The sequence below is a fragment of the Sander lucioperca genome, chromosome 10, assembly GCF_008315115.2.
Source record: "Sander lucioperca isolate FBNREF2018 chromosome 10, SLUC_FBN_1.2, whole genome shotgun sequence".
Taxonomy (NCBI): Eukaryota; Metazoa; Chordata; class Actinopteri; order Perciformes; family Percidae; genus Sander; species Sander lucioperca.
In genome coordinates, this window is record NC_050182.1 from 9,404,387 (window position 1) to 9,425,249 (window position 20,863).

The window sequence follows — 20,863 nt, forward strand, 5'->3', positions numbered from 1 at the left end:
ATTGAATAAAAACGTTGTGACACATTGTTGTTGTTTTTGTCTTTTTCTTACATAACGCTGATTGAAACTATTTTCACTAATGTAGAACAAACAACATAATTCAGGAAGTTGGAGCCTATTGAACAGGATGTGTGAGACAAGCAGATTGAAAGAAAAAATGACAATCACAACCATGAATTGAATAAAATAGGGCACAACCTCAAATCAGACCATCACAGTGGAGCAGACGGCCTCCTAACAGCTCTCATACAGGACTGCAGCAGGACTTTAAACATTTGTTCAGGATGAACAGAAAACCACAGGAGGAAATTGGTACTTTAAAATATTCTAATGTTTATGTGTGTGCATGTAAAACATTATCTAATGTGTCTTTATATGTACCAGGATGTTGTCTCCATTCTTTGTCTGTTTTGTAATGTTAGATGCTTCTGATGCTTGACAACAGCACCAACGGGTTTTAAAATGTCCCAATTCATTTCAAATTCCATCTTTTGCATTATGATTCTATTCACTCTACTGAACATATTGGGAATGATGAGATTTAATGTATTTGTGTCAGTCAACTAAAGAAGAAGCTGCTTATTTATCAAAGACTTATTTGGGAAAAAGCAAATAGTGTATTTTAAAAAGGGGCATTTAATTTTGGCTAATGTATATAATATTAAGAAAATACCAACCATATATTCCAGCATATTGTCTATATTTGTGTGTGATGTTGATCTTTCAGAAGAAATGGAGGAAGAAGCTGACTATGTTAATGCTCCAGTATGTACTGTGGATAAAGTGGCAGCCCCTCCAGGTACATTTCACACATTTAACATCTTAAAATAGAAGATAAAGGCTCTCTCGCGTCACATCATTATGAACAGGTAAGGAAGTGGTCTTGAAGAGGATTCTTTTTTTCTGTCTCAGTCTTGACTGTCTCTCAGTTGGACTCAGTCTCGACTACTTCAGGTCTTGGACTTGTTGTCTTGACTATAGAAATAATAATAACCAATAATAATAATAATAATAATAATATCACAATGCAGTAATGTTGTTTATTGGTTGGTCTCTGTAGTTTCAGAGAGACAGTGTAAAGCTTGTCAGGAGGACTGGAGACTCAGCCAGTCTAACTGCTGTGAGATTCATGACGCTGATCCTCCTCATCAGAAAACCTGGGAAGAAGCTGAGAAGACTGCAGAGGAAAGAGTTCAGATTTGGTTGTTGAACATAATGAAGAGGAAAAGGTAATGAGAAAACTGTGGGAGTTTTGATGACACAACTGAGCCCTGAGGTATTTTTGACATCTTATGGTCCGCCTGGTTTTATTTTCTAATAAATCTTGTAAAACATCAACCCTGCTGTGCAGTCAATCTGTAAACATTTTTTGTCAGAACAAACGGGGCTATTAGAATATTTTTGCTGCAGTGATGCCACTTGAATGTAAAAAAAAGTTATGGGATCATAACGGAAATTGAATCTCACAGACATGTATTGATATCACACACACAGCAATGCTACACTCAGTGCTTGAAGTGGAAAAAAGGTGCCGCTACTGTCTTGCATTGGCAAATCATTATGACATTTGAGATTTCTACAGTGAAAAACAAATTTGGAGATATTGCTGGTACAACAACAATGTATTGTTATTTATTAACAACATAAATGTATGTATTTCTTTAAACAAGTCGTGTGTGTGTGTGTGTGTGTGTGTGTGTGTGTGTGTGTGTGTGTGTGTGTGTGTGTGTGTGTGTGTGTGTGATTCTCTTGACAGCTTTAGTCCTCTCTCTGTCTGGTCAGAAAGTGACGGGATGCTGCTACATGTTTTGCAGCCCAGTTTGTTATCTTTGAAAACAAGCCAGTTGTTCGTGGAGCATATAATTGTATAAATTCATAATTTGGTCCCTTGACCAACAGTCAGGCCATCCATGTGTTTCGTTACTCATGTTATTGTTGACGTCGGTGTCATTGACTAAGGTAACGTTAAGGTTGGTAGCTGCAGACTCCTCATTAACGCTAGCTGTTCCGCTCACATCAACGTTAACGTTAGTTTGAAGCTCATGAATCGTACCTGATGTTTCTGGTTGGACCTCTGTTGACGTGTCTGGCTCTGGCACACGCATTCTTTTAGTACCTTTCTGAAGCCAGGCTAACATAACGACTTACAAACTCGGCACACTTCTTTTTACCTTTTACCTTTTAGTGACAAGTCTGTTACAGTCTGGCTGCAGGCATCAGGCAGCTTTTCTGAACTGAGGTAAGTCACGTAGTGCCCTCTGGTAATGTAGTTTATGTAACGTTAGGGTCAATCTCTCTGACACTGACGCTTTCTCTGTCAGTGGTGGAGTACCGGCTACAATGCAAGTGCAGGTACGCTTAAGAGTAAAATGTAGAAGTGCTGGTACTGCGTACCGGTGAGTACCGGCCCACTTCGAGCACTGGCTACACTAGCATTTCTGTTGTCTAAAACAGTTCTCCTATGTCTTGGGAGTCAAATAGTGAAAAAATGAACATTATATTGAAGATTATAACTTACATAGTATACAAACTATTTACATTTCTTCAAAAAACAAATGTGTCCAGGCCATTTTAGAATATCTTTGTAGAATAAGCAATAATTCATCTCTTTTCACAGCTTCTTTGCTTTATTCTATGACATACCAAAGGCATGCAAGTATACATGATAAAATAGCTTTCAATTTCATCACTTTTCAGGAGGAATGAAGCATTATTTAAATGAGCTGTAAGGGTACCAACAAATTTGAGCACGTCTGTAAATGGTAGTGTTGATAAACAACCAAAACTTAATAAATGATGGACATAAAGTGTATCAATCCTGGATGTAACAGTTTGAACTTATTGCACAAAGACCCCGAAAAACTCTGGATTTTCACGCTGGATAAAAAACCTTCTGTAAGGGCTACGAAGACACCAAAGACATCAACGGAACAGCACAAGTGTTAGCTTTTAGTTGCAGAAAACGCAATGTTTCTACTCATTATGGTTATGAAATGAGTAAGTCATGAATCAGAGATGCCGTTTTCTGTCGTATACGACAAGATCGGGCTCAGACGTATTTTCTGTAGGTCTTCACTGTGAGTCTGTAAATTACAGTGTGTTTATTTATATTATTATTATTATTATTATTATTATTTATATCTATAGTGTTTAAATATCTGATAACTGTCAGAAAGTACTCGATGAATACAGCCGGAGTAGTTCAGGAACTGATGGATACTGGTTTGGCCTGAGAGCTGAAGGTGGGAGATGGAAGTGATCTGACTGAAAGGTAAGAGACACATTCCTAAACACTTTGAATCACAAAAGCATGATAATCTCAACTGGTGTATTGTATATGTTAGAGGTAGCGGTGGAATGTAACAAAGTACATTTACTCCAGTACTGTACTTACGTACAAATGTTGCGGTATTTGTACTTTACTTGAGTCTTTTCTTTTCATATCACTTTCTACTTCTACTCCACATTTCAGAAAGAAATGTTGTACTTTTTACTCCACTACATTCATCTGACAATTCAATTCAATTCAATTCAATTTTATTTATAGTATCAAATCATAACAAGAGTTATCTCGAGACACTTTACAGATAGAGTAGGTCTAGACCAAACTCTGTACTTTACGAAGCCCCAATTATTACAGTGGTTGCCTCAAGAGCAAGCATTAGCAGTAGCTATTGCGACAGTGGCAAGGAAAAACTCCCTTTTTTTTGTTAGGAAGAAACCTCGGACAGACCCAGACTCTTGGTAGGCGGTGTCTGACGGCACCAGTTGGGGGAGTGGTGAATGGTGGCAATAATAGTCATAATAAAGATAGTGAAGCAGTGATCACAATGGTAGTCATAGTAGTTCATGTCATAGTAGGGCACAGCAGGGCGTTACGGGGTGTAGTGTGGCACAGCAGCCTGGGTGGACGCGGTTGGACGCGGCAGGACGCAGTCGGACACTGCGGGGAAATGCAGAGCGTAGCAGGGTGTAGTAAGTCCATAGCATCAGCTGCACCCAGGACCCCGGTGTAGGTGCCACCCAATTCCAAGGCGATGTTCTGGGTGAAGAAGAAGCAAAGGGACTCCGGGGAGAAAACTCCCCAGAGATAGGTTAGTAACAGGCATTTCTGGGACTAAGATGCACACAAAAGGAGACAAGTGAAAAGAGAGAAGAGGGAGCGGCTCATTGTGTCCTTGGAAGGAGCTTCCCACAGCAGTCTAGAGTTATAATAGCATAACTAAGAGAGGCAGGCTAAAGAGAGGGGCCCTGGACCGGGCTCGTACTCTCCCCTGCCGGAACGGGCTTGTACTTCCTGCCTCCCTCTACTCTACTCTACTATGCTGCAACTCCTCACTCCCTAACTATAAGCTTTATCAAAGATGATGGTTTTCAGTTTATTCTTAAATGTGGCGACGGTGTCAGCCCCCCGAACCCAAGTTGGGAGCTGGTTCCACAGGAGAGGAGCCTGGTAGCTGAAGGCTCTGGCTCCCATTCTACTTTTAGAGACTCTAGGAACCACAAGTAGCTCTGAGTTCTGGGAGCGTAGTGCTCTAGTGGGACAATAAGGTACTAAAAGCTCTTCTATGTATGATGGTGCTTGACCATTTAGTGCTTTGTAGGTCAGGAGAAGGATTTTAAATTCAATCCTGGATTTTACAGGAAGCCAATGCAGAGAAGCTAATACAGGAGAAATGTGATCTCTTTTGTTAGTTCTTGTCAGAACACGTGCTGCAGCATTCTGGATCAGCTGGAGGGTCTTGAGGGACTTATTTGAGCAGCCTGATAGTAAAGAATTACAGTAGTCCAGCCGGGAAGTTACGAATGCATGGACTAGTTTTTCAGCATCGTTTTGAGACAGGATGTTCCTGATTTTGGCAATGTTACGAAGATGGAAAAAGGCTGTTCTTGAGGTTTGTTTTAAGTGGGCGTTAAAGGATAGATCCTGGTCAAAAATGACTCCTAGATTTCTGACAGTAGTGCTGGAGGCCAGGGCAATACCATCTAGGGTAGCTATATATTTAGATAATGAAGTTCGGTGGTGCTTGGGTCCCAGCACAATAACTTCCGTTTTGTTTGAGTTCAACATCAGAAAATTGTGGGTCATCCAGGATTTTATATCTTTAATGCACGCTTGAAGTTTAGCTAACTGACCGCTTTCGTCTGGCTTGATTGACAGATATAATTGGGTGTCGTCTGCGTAACAGTGAAAGTTAATTGAGTGTTTCCTAATAATATTGCCTAGAGGAAGCATATATAAAGAGAATAGAATTGGTCCAAGCACTGAGCCTTGAGGAACGCCATGGCTAACTTTAGCGTATTTGGATGGTTTATCGTTAATATTAACAAATTGGGATCGCTCAGAAAAATAGGACTTAAACCAGCTTAGTGCGATTCCTTTAATGCCAACTAAATGTTCCAGTCTCTGTAAGAGGATGGTATGGTCAATAGTGTCGAATGCAGCACTAAGATCTAATAAGACAAGTACGGAGACAAGTCCTTTGTCAGCAGCAGTTAGAAGGTCGTTAGTGATTTTCACCAGTGCCGTCTCTGTGCTATGATGCATTCTAAATCCTGACTGAAAGTCTTCAAATAGACTATTTCTATGCAGAAAGTCACACAATTGATTAGCGACTACCTTCTCAAGGATTTTGGAGAGAAACGGGAGGTTAGATATAGGTCTATAGTTGGCTAAGACCTCAGGGTCGAGGGTGGGTTTTTTCAGAATAGGTTTTATCACAGCTACTTTAAAAGACTGCGGTACGTGACCCGTTAATAAGGACATATGATCGTATCTAGTAATGTGGTGTTGACCACAGGTAGTGCTTCTTTAAGTAGCTTCGTTGGAATGGGGTCTAAGAGACAGGTAGTTGGCTTAGCTGAAGAGACCCTTAACATTAATTGTTGGAGGTCTAAAGGATAAAAGCCGTCTAAATAAGTATCAGGTCTTATCGTTCTCTCTAGCCCTCCTGCGCCCAATGGTGAGTCGTTGGAAGCTGTGGGCAGAAGGTGATGAATTTTTTCTCTAATTGTTATAATTTTATCATTAAAAAAGGTCATGAAGTCATCACTGCTCAGAGCTATAGGAATAGATGGCTCAATAGAGCTGTGACTATCTGTCAGCCTGGCTACAGTGCTGAAAAGAAACCTTGGGTTGTTCTTATTTTCTTCTATTAGTGTTGAGTAATAGTCTGATCTGGCATTTCTGAGGGCCCTCCTATAATTTTTAGACTATCTTGCCAATCCACACGAGATTCTTCCAGTTTGGTGGAACGCCATTTACTTTCAAGTTTTCGTGAGATTTGTTTTAATTTGCGAGTTTGGGAGTTATACCAAGGTGCTAGTTTCCTTTCCTTCATCATCTTCTTTTTGAGAGGAGCAACCGAGTCTAAAGTAGTCCGTAGGCAGGCCGTAGCAGCGTCTACAAAGTTATCAAGTTGGGAGGGACTAGAGTTAACGTAACAGTCCTCTGTTATATTAAGGCATGACATTGAGTTAAGTGCTGTTGGAATAGCTTCCTTAAATTTAGCTATAGCACTGTCAGATAAGCATCTAGTGTAGAAACTTTTATTTAATTTCGTATAGTCTGGTAGTAGGAATTCGAAAGTTATTAAAAAATGGTCTGATAATAAAGGATTCTGCGGAAATACTATTAAATCGTCAATTTTGATGCCATATTCTAGCACAAGGTCGAGGGTGTGGTTAAAACAGTGCGTGGCCTTATGCACCCTCTGACTGAAACCAATAGAATCTAGCAGTGAATTGAAAGCAGTACTAAGGCTATTGCTCTCAATGTCCACATGGATATTAAAATCACCTACAATAAGTACTTTGTCTGATTGAAGGACTACGCATGATAAAAACTCTGAGAATTCAGATAAAAACTCAGAATATGGACCTGGTGCTCGGTAAACAACAACGAATATAATTGGCTGTACTGTTTTCCATGTTGGGTGTTGAAGATTAAGAACAAGGCTTTCAAACGAGTTATAATTTAGTTTAGGTTTAGGATTAATTAACAGGCTCGAGTCAAATATGGCTGCAACTCCCCCTCCTCGGCCTGAGCCTCGTGGAATTTGGGTATTATTATGACTGGGAGGAGTGGCTTCGTTTAAACTAACATATTCGTCATGGCCCAGCCAGGTTTCGGTGAGGCAGAATAAATCAATGTGGTTATCTGATATCAATTCGTTTACCAATAATGCTTTCGATGACAGAGATCTAATATTTAATAGCCCACATTTGATTTTCCTATTCTGTTCTGTCGTTGCAGTGGTTGTTTTAATTCCAATTAGGTTGTTTAGTATAGCACCTCTTTTATTAGTGTTTGGTTTAAACGGTCTCAGTCGGGGGACAGACACGGTGGTTATGGGATTATGAATGGGTGATTGCTCTGAAGGGAGCACAGAGGGGCGTATAGCGCTGTATCTCTGATTATTGACTTTGGGAGAGTGTGTCTGGTCAGTGTGCTTGTGGGAGTGTTTACGGGATGTAAACAGTCAATCAGAGGTCTGGGTATGCAGGGCGTGGTGCAAATTTCCACGTAGCATCTGGCTTCCGCGTGTATTGGGATGAATCCCATCCCTGCTGAACAGGGAGCCACGTTCCCAAAACAGATTGAAGTTGTCAATAAAACCTATCCTGTGAATACTGCATGTGAGCTGGAGCCAGGTGTTAAGGGAGAGTAGTCTGCTAAAGAGGCCTGATCCGCGACCTAGAGATGGAAGTGGGCCCGAAATAAAAACCGACTTCCCAGTGCTTTTTAAAGCCTCAATGAGAGTGGTAAAGTCTCGCCTTGTGCGCTCACACTCCTGAATCCGAGTGGACATGTCGTTATGTCCACAATGGACCACGATGCGTTTGATAGAGGTCGGAAATGAGGGTATCAGGTCCATAACTTTAGCCAGGATGTCTGCAACTTTGGCTCCGGGAAAACAGTGTGTGACAGCATTATGAAACCGTAGGTCTCTAGTGATGGAGTCCCCAATAATTACTGTGGTTAGGGGGAAGAGCGGACGAGGAGTGGGGGGGTGTGGGTAGCCGGTGACGGGAGCAAAACAGTCAGTGTCGGTTTCAGATGGGCAGGGAAAAGAAGAGGAAGAATGCTTACCGTTCGGTTGTGGAGATTGTTTTTGAGGAACGTTGTCATTTGGCTGATCCAGGCAGTGTAGGCCACCGGACCGTCTGACTACCGCATCCCTCAGAAGCTTTCGCCGCGCGGTAGCAATCGTCTTCCGTGACGACGGCTGGTCAGTCTGCTTTGAAGCGGGGCGAGCCCGGTGAGCCGCACTGGCCACCACCGGCTCCGACTCCGACAAAGCATTGAAGCGGTTGGAGAGGCTGAGGGCAGGAGGCGATGGAGCCCTACCCGAGGCTCTCTTTCGGCCGCAAACCACCTCAGTCCAGGGTGGCTTGATAACCGGTGTCGAGCAGGACGATGGGCGTGGGCAGGCAGCTGGGTCCCATGGCGCGGTATCCTGGAAGGCCGCCGAGAGAGATGAGATCCGGAGCGACTGATTGTGAGCCACGTCCAAGCAGGCGGTTAACAAAGCATCTTTGGTTTTTAAGTCCTCGGAAAGCCGACGAACATCTTCCCTGAGGTCAGCAATTTCTTTGTTTGTATTATTGAACAACGAGGAAATCCTGAGGGGGAGTGGGGACTCGCCAGGTGTAGAGGTAGCCATGAAGCTAGCGTTAGTTTAGCCGGTAGGCCTAGTCTTGATAAATTAGCGTGAGGCTAATACTTACTTACACGTAAAAATGTGTCTTTGGTTTTAAAAACACTTTATTAGTATAATAAAAACTAGGCGATAGAGCCGACTGTTAGGTAGGAGGTTGAAGGCAGCTGCCGGCTGCCTCGTCCCCGCCGACTGCTGTCGCTTGTGGATGACGTTCGCTTATGGATGACGTGCAGCAGCTCGTCGACAGAAAAGCCAGACAGAAAATCTTTGGTGACTAGAGTTACAGCTTTAGTAACTTTACACATTAAGATTTTTTTCACACAAAACACATGTAGTTTATAAAATATCATGTTTTATTTTAAAGTAAACTAGCCAACAATATAACAGCCTACAAGTCCAGCTGAGATGATCAGACCATTAAACACACAACTGTTTGGATCCTTGCCAGTTTCATTTTTCTGCATTGAGTAATTTTACTTTTTATACTTAAAGTACATTTTCCTGATGATACTTACATACTTTCACTGAAGTAACATTTTAATGCAGGGCTTTTACTTGTAACAGTGAATTTTTACAGTGTGCTATTAGTACTTTTACTTAAGTAAAGGATCTGAATACTTCTTCCACCACTGATTATAGAGGTATGGTGTGTCTGACTGACACCAGCATTTAGGAAAATACAGGTACTGGCCTGAAGGGGCACTAAACTGTTAATTATCAATAACTTTAAATGTGCATTTATTTTTTTTTCTTAGAGATGCGATACTTTTATTTCCTGTATTTATTTATTTTTAGATTATTTTTGGCTTACTTAAGACACAAAACACTCTGACAAAGGACACGGGGAAACACAGAGGCTAACTACACTAGGAAACGAGCAAACCAGGAACAGGTGAGACAACAGGTGACACACATCAGGGCGGGGCAGGACTATCAGACAAGGCGGGAAAACAGAATGTAAAACTAGACAAGACAAGACAGAAAACAGACTATCAAAATAAAACAGGAAACAGAAATATACACAGAGAACAGAACACAGTCAAAACGGGGTAAACAGAAATCTACACAATGAACAGGGAAATAAGTAAAACGAAATATACACAACAGAAATAAACAAAACCAGATACATACAGAAATCTTCAAACAAGGCAACAGAAATATACAAACAGGTAACAAATGTACCGAATAGATATACAAAAACATACAGAAAACATAATACAAGCAACACCAAAATACACAACCACAACAAGTGGCTTCAGTGAGGAAAATTCAAGCCAGCCCAGACATTCTCTGGACAGGCGTGGTGTTGCTGCTATTCATATGTTAATTAGGCCAGACACTCTCTGGCCAGGAGAGGTTTCCCTGGTATTCATATGCTTATTAGAGCCATTAGCACCTCTGTGGGAGCTCTCCACATACATCATGGTTCGTTTCCGACAATATGTGGCACAGACGAACGCGACGTTCACAGCCTATAAATTGTTGTTAACTGCCGAAAATTAGGGAGATACACGGGCGTTTACGGGGACGAAAATCCCACTTTTCATGCAGTGTATGTTAATGTACCAGCATGCACTGTGGATAAAGTAGCAGCCCCTCCAGGTACATTTTTACAGATTCAAAATTATTAAACATGAGATTTATTTATTAATATTGTTAAAAAATATGATAGTGATGGAGATTTAATATTTGAATGTTTATAGCTCAGCTCTTTTTCCCTGTAGGACTTCAAATGTATTCAAATCCCCTTTGACTGTTAAATCAACATCATTAACTCAATTGAGTTCTTATTTTTCTCTCAGACCAGAGGTCTCTCTTCTTCACTCAGTCTTTTCCACTGATAGCAGTGTGTTGGCTGATACTGTTAGTCATCATGGGCCTTCGTATCCACTGTGAGTACCACTGTCTTAGCTTGTTGTTGTAGTCCTTATTTAAAGGACAGGTTCACATTGTTAATTGTTGTAACACCATCCTCTTTCTGTCACTGTAGTTCCTTCTGTCATTTCAGCTGGAGACACTGATGCAGCATCTGAATTTATCCAAAGACAACGAGAATCTACTGGCTGCCATTCAGCATCTGACAAACCTCAACGACAAACTGAGCTCAGACAATGAGAAGTTGAGGAGGGACTATGATGATCTGACAGCAGTAAACCTGCAGCTGGAGACACAGAGGAACAACTGTGCTCAGTGGAGCGTTGATGCCTACTGCCCCAAAATAAATAACGGTATGTTATTATATAAAAGGGGAATTGACATCAACAACGTTGTTTCTATTGCAACTGATGGGGCTCCAGCCATGATGGAGAAGGGAACTGTCCAGTGGCTGAAAGAGGAGCATTCAGACCTTCTGTCATACCACTGTATAATACACCAGTCAGTGTTGTGTGCCAGTCTTGGAAAAGAATATTCAGATGTAATGGAGACTACTATGAAGCTTGTAAACTAACTGAGAGCCTCCTCTGCCCTTCAATACAGTCTTCTGTGGGCATTCCTCACTGAACTAAGTATTAATTTTTGATGTTTTATTGTAGCCTACTGTGTTTTATGATGGGGTGGGTGGGACATAGTGAGGTTGAGACTGCTAAGTGGTGACTACACACAGTGAAAGAATGCTTGTGTTACCGGCACCAGACCTAGGGGGAATCTGGACCGGCAGCAATGGCTACACAGGCTAGGAAGCACTGCGCAGCTTAAGGAAAACTGTGAATCAACAGAGAGCACGTTAGCGTGTTGCTCACGGCAAAACTTGTTTATTTCTGAAACAATTGCATACAGTTCCCATACATTCACTTCACATTCACTGGACTCGGACACCTACAGTCTTTGACATATAACCAATGCTATCCTGCTAACACAAATTTAACCGTAGCATAATACACACCCATACATACAACATTCTTACACATCATGTTCTCTCATACACGTGCACTTAATATTAGCACTTGACAAGATGGCGTCGCCATGTTACTGAATGACCGGGAATGTAAAACTAGCTTGAAACAGTATTTCTCATCACCATTTCCTCACTGATGGCTGGCTAATACTCTGAACAAAAGATAGAACATATTTTCTTATGTTACAGGACGCTAATATCAGTAACTTACACTTACAAACTACTATGAAAAACTACATTGTAAAACCAAAGTTCATACGAACTACTCAGCCTGCCGACACTGGTCGGAACAACTAGCTTCAAAGTTACGCTTTCTACTCCTAAAACAAACACCTCAAAATCAGCTCACAACATCACACAACGATTTCTATAACATTTAGATAATCTGCTGATACAAGCAGTATGAGGATACAATATACAATACCATATGAAAAAGTGAGTTTTTCAGTACCTGTGAATCAACAGAGAGCACGTTAGCGTGTTGCTCACGGCAAAACTTGTTTATTTCTGAGCTGCGCATGAGCAGAGCTAAGAGCTACGGTCTCCCTAATGGATCCACAGCAGCGCCATCTACTGACGTGGAAGCGTAATAGCTTCAATTAGTCTGTAAGGATTAGTTACAATGGTTCAAATATTAAACAAAAATTGGGGGGTTGTCTGTTTAAACAAAAACTAAACATACAGCCTTTTCAACCTACTACACTTGCTTTAGCCTACTTTATATTTTCAAATTAATTTCAAACACTGATACTGACAATAGGAATAATGCTGAATGTGTCTAGGAGCCCAGGCCACACAGCCTGCATCTGCTTTTTGTAAATAAAATGCCATGAAACATTTTCATATTTTACTGCCTGTGTGAACAACAACAGGGATCAGAGAAGCAGCATATCAGCCCTGCTGCAGAGGTATGGTGGCTGTCCATATATGCATTGTTTTCACGGATGGGATCTCCCCGTTTCCCAGCATTGCACGCTAGTGAGCTTGCCACCAGTTTCTCTTCACTGACCACTGACATGCAAAGAAAACAGTCTACACCCTCCTACAACCGCGATGGCTGCAGCTCATTGGATGATCGCGTCACGTGAGGCTGGCTGCTCCTGATTTTCAAAACTGACCATAATGGATGCTCGTTCGGAATACGAGCTCGTATTTTATGAAAATAGTTTACCGAAACATGTTTCTGAAAATATTTTAAGGGAGAAACAGGCTCAGCAGTTGCTGAATCTGTCTTCATTTCAGATTGACAAAGGTCACTTTAAAAGATTTTCGTCAGCTTTTGAGAGGCGCCTAACCGGCCGCTCTTCAACTTTATGCAAATGAGGTGTGGGCGACCAGCTTCTTCTCCTGGAGAGGTATGGTGTGTCTGACTACTGACACCAGCATTTAGGAAAATACAGTGACTGGCCTGAAGGGGCACTAAACTGTTAATTATGAATAACTTGAAATGTGATTTTCTTCTTCTTTGTTAGAGATGCAGTGCTTGTTTCTTTGTGACATTTTATATCGTTGCTCCAGATTGGTCAACACAGGGCGTTGCATCACTTGTTCTCAACAGAATCAATCAATCAACGTTTATCTAAATAGTGCTTGAATCAATAGTTTTTTTTATTCTGACTAAAGGAGAAGACTTGAGACGCAACCAAACAACAACTCTGTCACGACTTCAAAGCAGAACTAAAAACCACACACTTTTCTGAGAAATATAAATTAGTACACTGTTAACTTTATCATTTCCCTTACAGCCTTCACACATACAGGCTCTGTTACTTCCTAAAAAGATGAATGTTTCTTTCTGCTAGTGAGATATTCTAATATATAATAATAGAATACAACTTTAAGCATCTCTCTTTTGTGCAACAGTATGTTGTATTGTTACTTTTCGTAATGCATGATGCTTTTTGGCAGCAAACACTTTTGAAATGGCAAAATATATTATTTCATTAGAGACACTGCAGACAGTAATGTCCAACACTAGACTTCCCCTTCACAGCAACACGTTATTATTAGCTGCAGAACTGCAAAAAACAACAGTCACAAATTTGAGGCAGAAGTCCAGTAAAGATCATCACAGCAGACCAGACGGCCTCCTAACAGCTCTCATACAGGACTGCAGCAGGACTTTAAAGGGGTGATAGAATGCAAACCCGAGTTTACCTTGTCAGAGTTGAATAACGACAGTTCAGAGGGTAAAAGGGGCATACAGAGAACCTCAAAGTCCCACTGACACCTCTTTCCTCTGCAAATCTCACAATTTGAAACTGCTGCTGAAAACGGGCGAATCCCAACAAAGCTAATAGTTGACGTAAACTCGGTGGCGGTACCTGATTTGGCTCTGGTCTGTACCTTTGTCACGCCCCAAAATGTACATACAGACAACTGGTCTGAGACCAGCTGGTGTTCTGAATGTAGGTCGCGTAGATCTCAGACACTAGTTTAGTTACGCGCTGCTCTGTGTACTTTCACAGGAATTACAAAGAAGAAAGTTTGGAAGTTTTTCAAGTATATTGAAAACAAACTACGGTCGTAAATGCAGTGTTCCAGGCTGTACAGGGAATGCTGACACTTTTCACATTTCATTGCGAGCTGCCGGTCGTGGTGCTCCAGGTAAGCGGTAGTTGGTGGTTCAGTTACCCCAGAAAAGGTGACTGTGCGCTGGGTACAGAGCAGCATGAGCTGCCGGTCGTGGAGCTCCATCATGTCAGCGGTAGTTGGTGGTCTAGTTACCAGGTAACTAGGAGTGTGGCAGGCATGTTTTCATTTATATTGCAATGTAAATAATATACTTAACACTTACAGTACACTTAACAGTACCCCTGTTCAGCTTCTTTTTTCCCTGTAGGATTTTAAATGTATTCAAATCCCCTTTGACTGTTAAATCAACATCATTAACTCAACTGAGTTCTTATTTTTCTCTCAGACCAGAGGTCTCTCTTCTTCACTCAGTCTTTTCCACTGATAGCAGTGTGTTGGCTGATACTGTTAGTCATCATGGGCCTTCGTATCCACTGTGAGTACCACTGTCTTAGCTTGTTGTTGGTAGTCCTTATTTAAAGGACAGGTTCACAGTTTTCAACACCATCCTCTGTCTGTCACTTTAGTTACTTCTGTCATTTCTGAAAACGACGCCAAGCTGACGGCAGAAATCCAGCAGCTGGAGACACTGATGCAGCATCTGAATTTATCCAAAGATAACTCGACAATGAGAACTGGAGGAGAGACCACAACAATCTGACCCTCCAGGTTGACCACTTAACACAAGACTACACTGGACCTTGGAGCGTTTGGTCTGATAGTCCGGTTCGTTTGGGGCGGTGTGAAAGCTCATCTGGACTCTGGTGTGGATCAAACAACCAAACTCTGGTCCACTTAAAAACGGGGGTCTCAGTTCACTTCTAAGTAAACTAGAGTTCAGTTTCCTTCAGGTGAGAACGCGATCCGACCCAAATACAGGAAGTGAACCAAAAACAGAGCATTTACTAGCCTGAAATTTCAACCTTACACACAATGTACAGACTTATATATGATTTAAGGGACGATAACTTTCAGATCTATCAGCTGTTCTGAGCACACATGGCTGGTCGTCTGGGTGACATCATCATCATCTCTCTTCTTCACTCGCTGTCTGTCAGCAGCTCATTGTTCACCTTCTTCTGAAATATTACAACTCTAAAGCAGAACCAGAACACCTGAGTCGTTATAAATGTGGTGTTGCTCCATTATTTCTGAGACCAGAAGTGTCGGCGAGTTTGGGATATTCTGTCCAATAAACAAGCAACTGTCTCAATCGTGTGACGTGTGTTTACAGTGTTTGGTGTGTTTGACAAAGTGCAGTGTGAAAGTAAACCGAACCAAATGAAAAATGCAACAATGTTGCAACTTCAGCCATGAATCACACCGAGTCCACCGAACTATAGGTGTGATAGCGCCCTAAGTCAAGTGATGATCTATGTTTTCAACAAATCCCAAGTAAATCCTCAAAACAGCAATGTCATTTTTCTCTTTAGAACGGTTTATGGCCCTGACACACCAACCCGACGGCTGACCGTCGGCAGAAAAGGCAGTCGGACTGATCAGTCTGCTCCCCGAGGTCCAAAAAGTGCCTCAGAGCACTCCGAACCGACTTGAGCGTACGTTCTGCACGTGCGCGAGACTTAATACAAAAAATGAAAAACGGAAATGACGAACTCATCTCGTGGGTCTGATTTTGAGAGGCGTTCATCACTCATCCCGCTTGCCATTTCCGGGTTAGCACTCCACCAATCAGATTGGTCACTGAGTCCGACTGCCCGCCTCCGACCTAGTACGTCAGGTCGGCCAAAATGAAGGCCAACGGCCCCTCACACCGAACAGACTCGAGTCACCGACCTCGTCAGACTGTCCGACGGCCGATTATCGGGTTGGTGTGTCAGGGCCCTTAGTATAGAGGATCTTTGGTCATATTATAACTATTCTGCCCTCGGGGGATTCCTCTTCACTATATATTATCTTTGTTTCATCGGCAATGATGGACTAGCCTTCTATTGGTTGACAATACCTAAACAAGATTTTGAATTGTATATGTTAGAGGTATGGTGTGTCTCACTGACAGCAGTATTTAGGAAAATCCAGTGACTGGCCTGAAGGGGCACTAAACTGTTAATATGAATAACTTTAAACATGCTTTTATTTTTCATTCTTTTATATTGTTGCCACAGATAAGCAACAGCCAACATTGAATGAAAAATCTGTCACGTTTTTTTGTTGTTGTTTTTTCATTGGAAATGTCAGAACGCTTTAATCAACAGAGGAGGAACAACTGTATTCAGGATGCTGTAACATGTTTAATCCAGATGAGACAGAAGCAGATCTGGTCTCAGTGTGTTCGCTGCATTTAGAGTTTACATGTTCCCTCATGTTCACATGGGTTTCCTCCCACAGTCCAAACACGGGCAGATCAATCTGTTTATGCCTTTCATGCAATGCATGCTGGGATATGCTCCTGTTAACAGACATAAGCAGGTACAGGGGAGGAGAGATGGATGTTTGTTCTCAGTATGATGAACAATGAACTTCTATGTGAATAGTTATCAATTTGTTTATTCATCATTGTTGCTTGGGGGAAGATGCTGCAGACACACAGTGTGTATTAATTAACACCATAAAAGGAGAAGACTTAAGACCAAACTCTTTCACAACTTCAAAGCAGAACTAAAAACCACACACTTTTCTGAGAAATATAAATTAGTACACTGTAAACTTTATCATTTCTCTTACAGCCTTCCGAAGCAGAAGTCCAGTAAAGATCATCACAGCAGACCAGACGGCCTCCTAACAGCTCTCATACAGGACTGCAGCAGGACTTTAAACATTTGTTCAGGATGAACAGAAATCCACAGGAGGAAATTGGTACTTATCATGTTTATGTGTCTGTATATAAAACTACTATATGTATTTATGTACCACAACGTTGTCTACATTTGTGTTTGATGTTAATCTTCCAGAGGAAATCGATGAAGAGGAAGATGACTATGTTAATACTCCAGCCTGGACTGTGGATAAAGTGGTAGCCCCTCCAGGTACATTTCACAGTCATTTCAGTCATTATGTTCAAAAAATGTGATTATTATTTATTATAATATTTTTTTTATTATTATTAGTTTATTTGTCAGGGACAATGCAGCGCACATTATTACATACATTATTATCATAGTCAAAGCCATAACAATATGTGTAGATGGGTTGCAGAAAAGGTTTCTAGCCAATTGGCTAATTTGCAACCCCATTCCCTGTTCAAGCCTTTCTAGAAAAATAATCCAAATATAATTTTAACTGCAGAACTACATAGTGTGAGTTATACAATCATGCAGCAAATACATTGTATACTAATATATTTCATCAACATTTCACAGAGTCGTGACCACATTACACAGAACAGCACATCACGTAACAACACAAACCCCAAGCACCCGGACTCTCACACTCACTCAGCTATACCCTAACCATAACCTTGGCAGCCATATACAACCAGCCACGCATCCACAGACAATACATTACTACAACACAACTGACTCAGTGGTTACATCTTTGGTTTTCTTTCAGCCAGTATTTCACCATTCTATTAAATGTTTTCATTTCAGTTTGTGTTTTTATTTCTGTTGGTAAATTATTCCAAAAATGGGTCCCTATCACTGAAAAACATGACTGGCCCAAAGTGGTTTTGCGCCCCTCTGCTATGCAGTTGCCACCCACTGCTCCCCTAGTGGCCACTCTCCTTGTGTTTGTTTTTGTCACAAAAGGACAGAGTACGGCTGGAGCTAGATTATGATAAAAATATGAGTGTTTAAAAGCTCAGCTTCTTTTTGCCTTGTAGGACTTATGAGATTTATTTATCAAAAATGTTAAAAAAAAATGTGATAGTGATGAAGATTTAAAATATGAATGTTTAAAAGCTCAGCTCCCTTTTCCCTGTAGGACTTCAAATGTATTCAAATCACCTTTGACTGTTAAATCAACATCATTAACTCAACTGAGTTCTTATTTTTCTCTCAGACCAGAGGTCTCTCTTCTTCACTCAGTCTTTTCCACTGATAGCAGTGTGTTGGCTGATACTGTTAGTCATCATGGGCCTTCGTATCCACTATGAGTACCACTGTCTTAGCTTGTTGTTGGTAGTCCTTATTTAAAGGACAGGTTCACATTTTTCAACACCATCCTCTGTCTGTCACTTTAGTTACTTCTGTCATTTCTGAAAACGACGCCAAGCTGACGGCAGAAATCCAGCAGCTGGAGACACTGATGCAGCATCTGAATTTATCCAAAGACAACGAGACTCTACTGGCTGCCATTCAGCACCTGACAAACCTCAACGACAAACTGAGCTCAGACAATGAGAAGTTGAGGAGGGACTACGATGATCTGACAGCAGTAACAAACTGGAATAAACTCAACGTCAGTCGAGCTCAGTGGAGCATTGATGCCTACTGCCCCAAAACAAATAACAGTATGTTCAGATCCCAGTAATGTTGTTTATTGGTTGGTTTCTTTGGTTCAGGGAGACAGTGTAAAGCTTGTCAGGAGGACTGGGATCTCAGCGGGTCTAACTGCTATGTGTATTATAACGCTGCTCCTCCTCATCAGAAAACCTGGGAAGAAGCTCGAGAAAACTGCAGAGGAAAGGGTTCAGATTTGGTTGTTGTACATAATGAAGAGGAAAAGGTAATGAGAAAACTGTGGACATTTTTATGAAACAATTATTACACTGAAATGTATTTTCTGTATCTGAACACACTGAGTCTGTACACTGTAAAAAAAACTGAAACTGAAAGAATGGAAACACAAACATTAAAACATTACAAAAACACAACATGGTAAAAGAACATTAATAACCTGTAACTGTTAATAATAATTGCCATTTTGAAAAAAAATTAAATTGTTTTCACAGAAGAAGACCATTTCATAATTATTTTAAGTTCCCAAATATTAATATTTTATGTTTTATGGTAAACTGTTAAATTCAAGTTATGCATTTCTTAGATTAGATCAAATTTGTTTTTGCAGGTGTAAATATCCTTTATTAAATATTTATAAGCAAATAAGGATACAAGATTTGATGTCAAATTAAAGCTACAAACTATATTTTCATATTGAAAATAACTTTTTACAAGAAAGTTATTTTACAGCATTTCTTTGGTGTCCCAGCTGCCAGATTATTAACATTTTTTGCAGGATTTTTTTTTTAACAATTTAGATAACAGTGTGATTATTTAGTTATAGTGTTTAAATATCTGATAACTGTTTCTCTCTTGTCAGGATGCACTCAATAAATACAGCGTGGGTAGTTCAGGAACTGATGGATACTGGTTTGGCCTGAGAGCTGAAGGTGGGAGATGGAAGTGGATTGATGGAAGTAATCTGACTGAAAGGTAAGAGACACATTCCTAAACACTTTGAATCATAAAACCTATCAGCCTTGATCTAAACATCATGTTCTTCCCTCAGCTACTGGACACCACAACCTCCTCCTACTGCTACTGATGGTCAGTGTGGAATGTCTGTCCAGAACGTAGGATGGAGATCAGTGAACTGTACTGAGAAAAAACAATGGATCTGCATAATGAAGGTTTTATCTGTTTAAACACTGCAGTCAGACTCTACATAATATCAACTGGCTTATAAATATCAAACTATGAAGACTTCTACTTCACAATTCTTCAAAACTGTTTGTGTGTGTCTGGAAAAAAAAGACACTCAGATTAAATGTAGAAGTGCAGTTATCTTTTCGTCTTCTTTGTAAGAGATGCAATGCTTATGTTTCCTGTTTCTATGTGACAGGTTGGCCAACAGAGGGCGGTGCATCACTTGTTCTCAACAGAATGTTCCAGAGATGTTTCAATATTTACTAGCTGATAGTTGAGTGTTATCTTTCTATCGAGAAGCAATTTCATACTTTACTCCATTACACTGAATAAATGTTATGCCACACACATTTGTTGTTATTGTCTTTTTCTTGAAAATGTCAGCACGCTTTAATAAAGTGAGGAGGAACAACCGTATTCAGGATGCTGTAACATGTTTAATCCAGATGAGACAGAAGCAGATCTGGTCTCAGTGTGTTTCCTGCATTTGGGCCTCATTATTCAGTCTCACTGTCAACATCTGCACCAACAGAGCTCCAGAGAGGGACAGGAAGTCTGATTTATCAGGAAATCATTATATTATGTATTCTACAAAGAGGATTTTCCTGTTTTTCAGATGTGGAAATCTCACTTTTTACAATGTGGGGCCTTTAAAATTGAGATCAATAATGACACCAAGATTTCTGACTTGGTTCTTAGGCTTCAAAAAGAGGGAATTAAGATGAGCCTTTATTTTCTCTTTTGACACCAAAGACAATTATCTCAGTCTTATCTTTGTTTAGTTGTAAGAAATGTTGGCACATCCAGTCATTGATTGTCAACACGCCTGCCGTGACATCATCAAATGTGAATTAACATGTGTTTTTTAGGCCACTAGAATTTACATTTCTGACTTTGTTCCCCCTGTGGACATACCAAAATAGACACTGTGCACCCCCTTTACTTCCCCTTCACAACAACCATGTTATTTAACCTGTTAATTTGGAAAAACGACAGTCAAAACCTCGAGGCAGAAGTCCAGTAAAGAGCATCACAGCGGAGCAGACGGCCTCCTAACAGCTCTCATACAGGACTGCAGCAGGACTTTAAACATTTGTTCAGGATGAACAGAAATCCACAGGAGGAGGTAGGATGGAGATCAGTGGCTCTGAGGCATTCTGTATTGTTTTCAACTATTTATTCTCCTG

The 20,863-nt window shown here is 40.8% G+C and overlaps 1 protein-coding gene and 1 long non-coding RNA gene across 3 annotated transcripts; one reads left to right on the forward strand and one right to left on the reverse strand.

Annotated features, from left to right (window-relative positions):
- Positions 1-102: 102 nt before the first annotated feature.
- LOC116063921 (CD209 antigen-like protein C) lies at positions 103-19,707 on the forward strand. 2 transcript variants are annotated; one of them, XM_036006333.1, is made up of 8 exons: positions 103-312; positions 728-799; positions 10,466-10,555; positions 14,661-14,750; positions 18,362-18,541; positions 18,593-18,756; positions 19,351-19,463; positions 19,540-19,707. In XM_036006333.1, the coding sequence occupies exons 1-8, from the start codon at positions 285-287 to the stop codon at positions 19,673-19,675; spliced, it is 873 nt and encodes a 290-aa protein (XP_035862226.1). In that variant the 5' UTR covers positions 103-284; the 3' UTR covers positions 19,676-19,707. The 2 variants fall into 2 exon arrangements, with proteins under 2 accessions (XP_035862226.1, XP_035862227.1); XM_036006334.1 differs by lacking the exons at positions 103-312; positions 728-799; positions 10,466-10,555 and adding an exon at positions 14,449-14,569.
- On the reverse strand, positions 2,133-18,540 carry LOC116064012. Its single transcript, XR_004108423.2, has 4 exons — positions 18,471-18,540; positions 17,372-17,378; positions 11,554-11,563; positions 2,133-2,143 (listed from the first exon to the last, which is right to left on the reverse strand). It is a non-coding gene; the product is annotated as an uncharacterized LOC116064012 (long non-coding RNA).
- Positions 19,708-20,863: the final 1,156 nt, after the last annotated feature.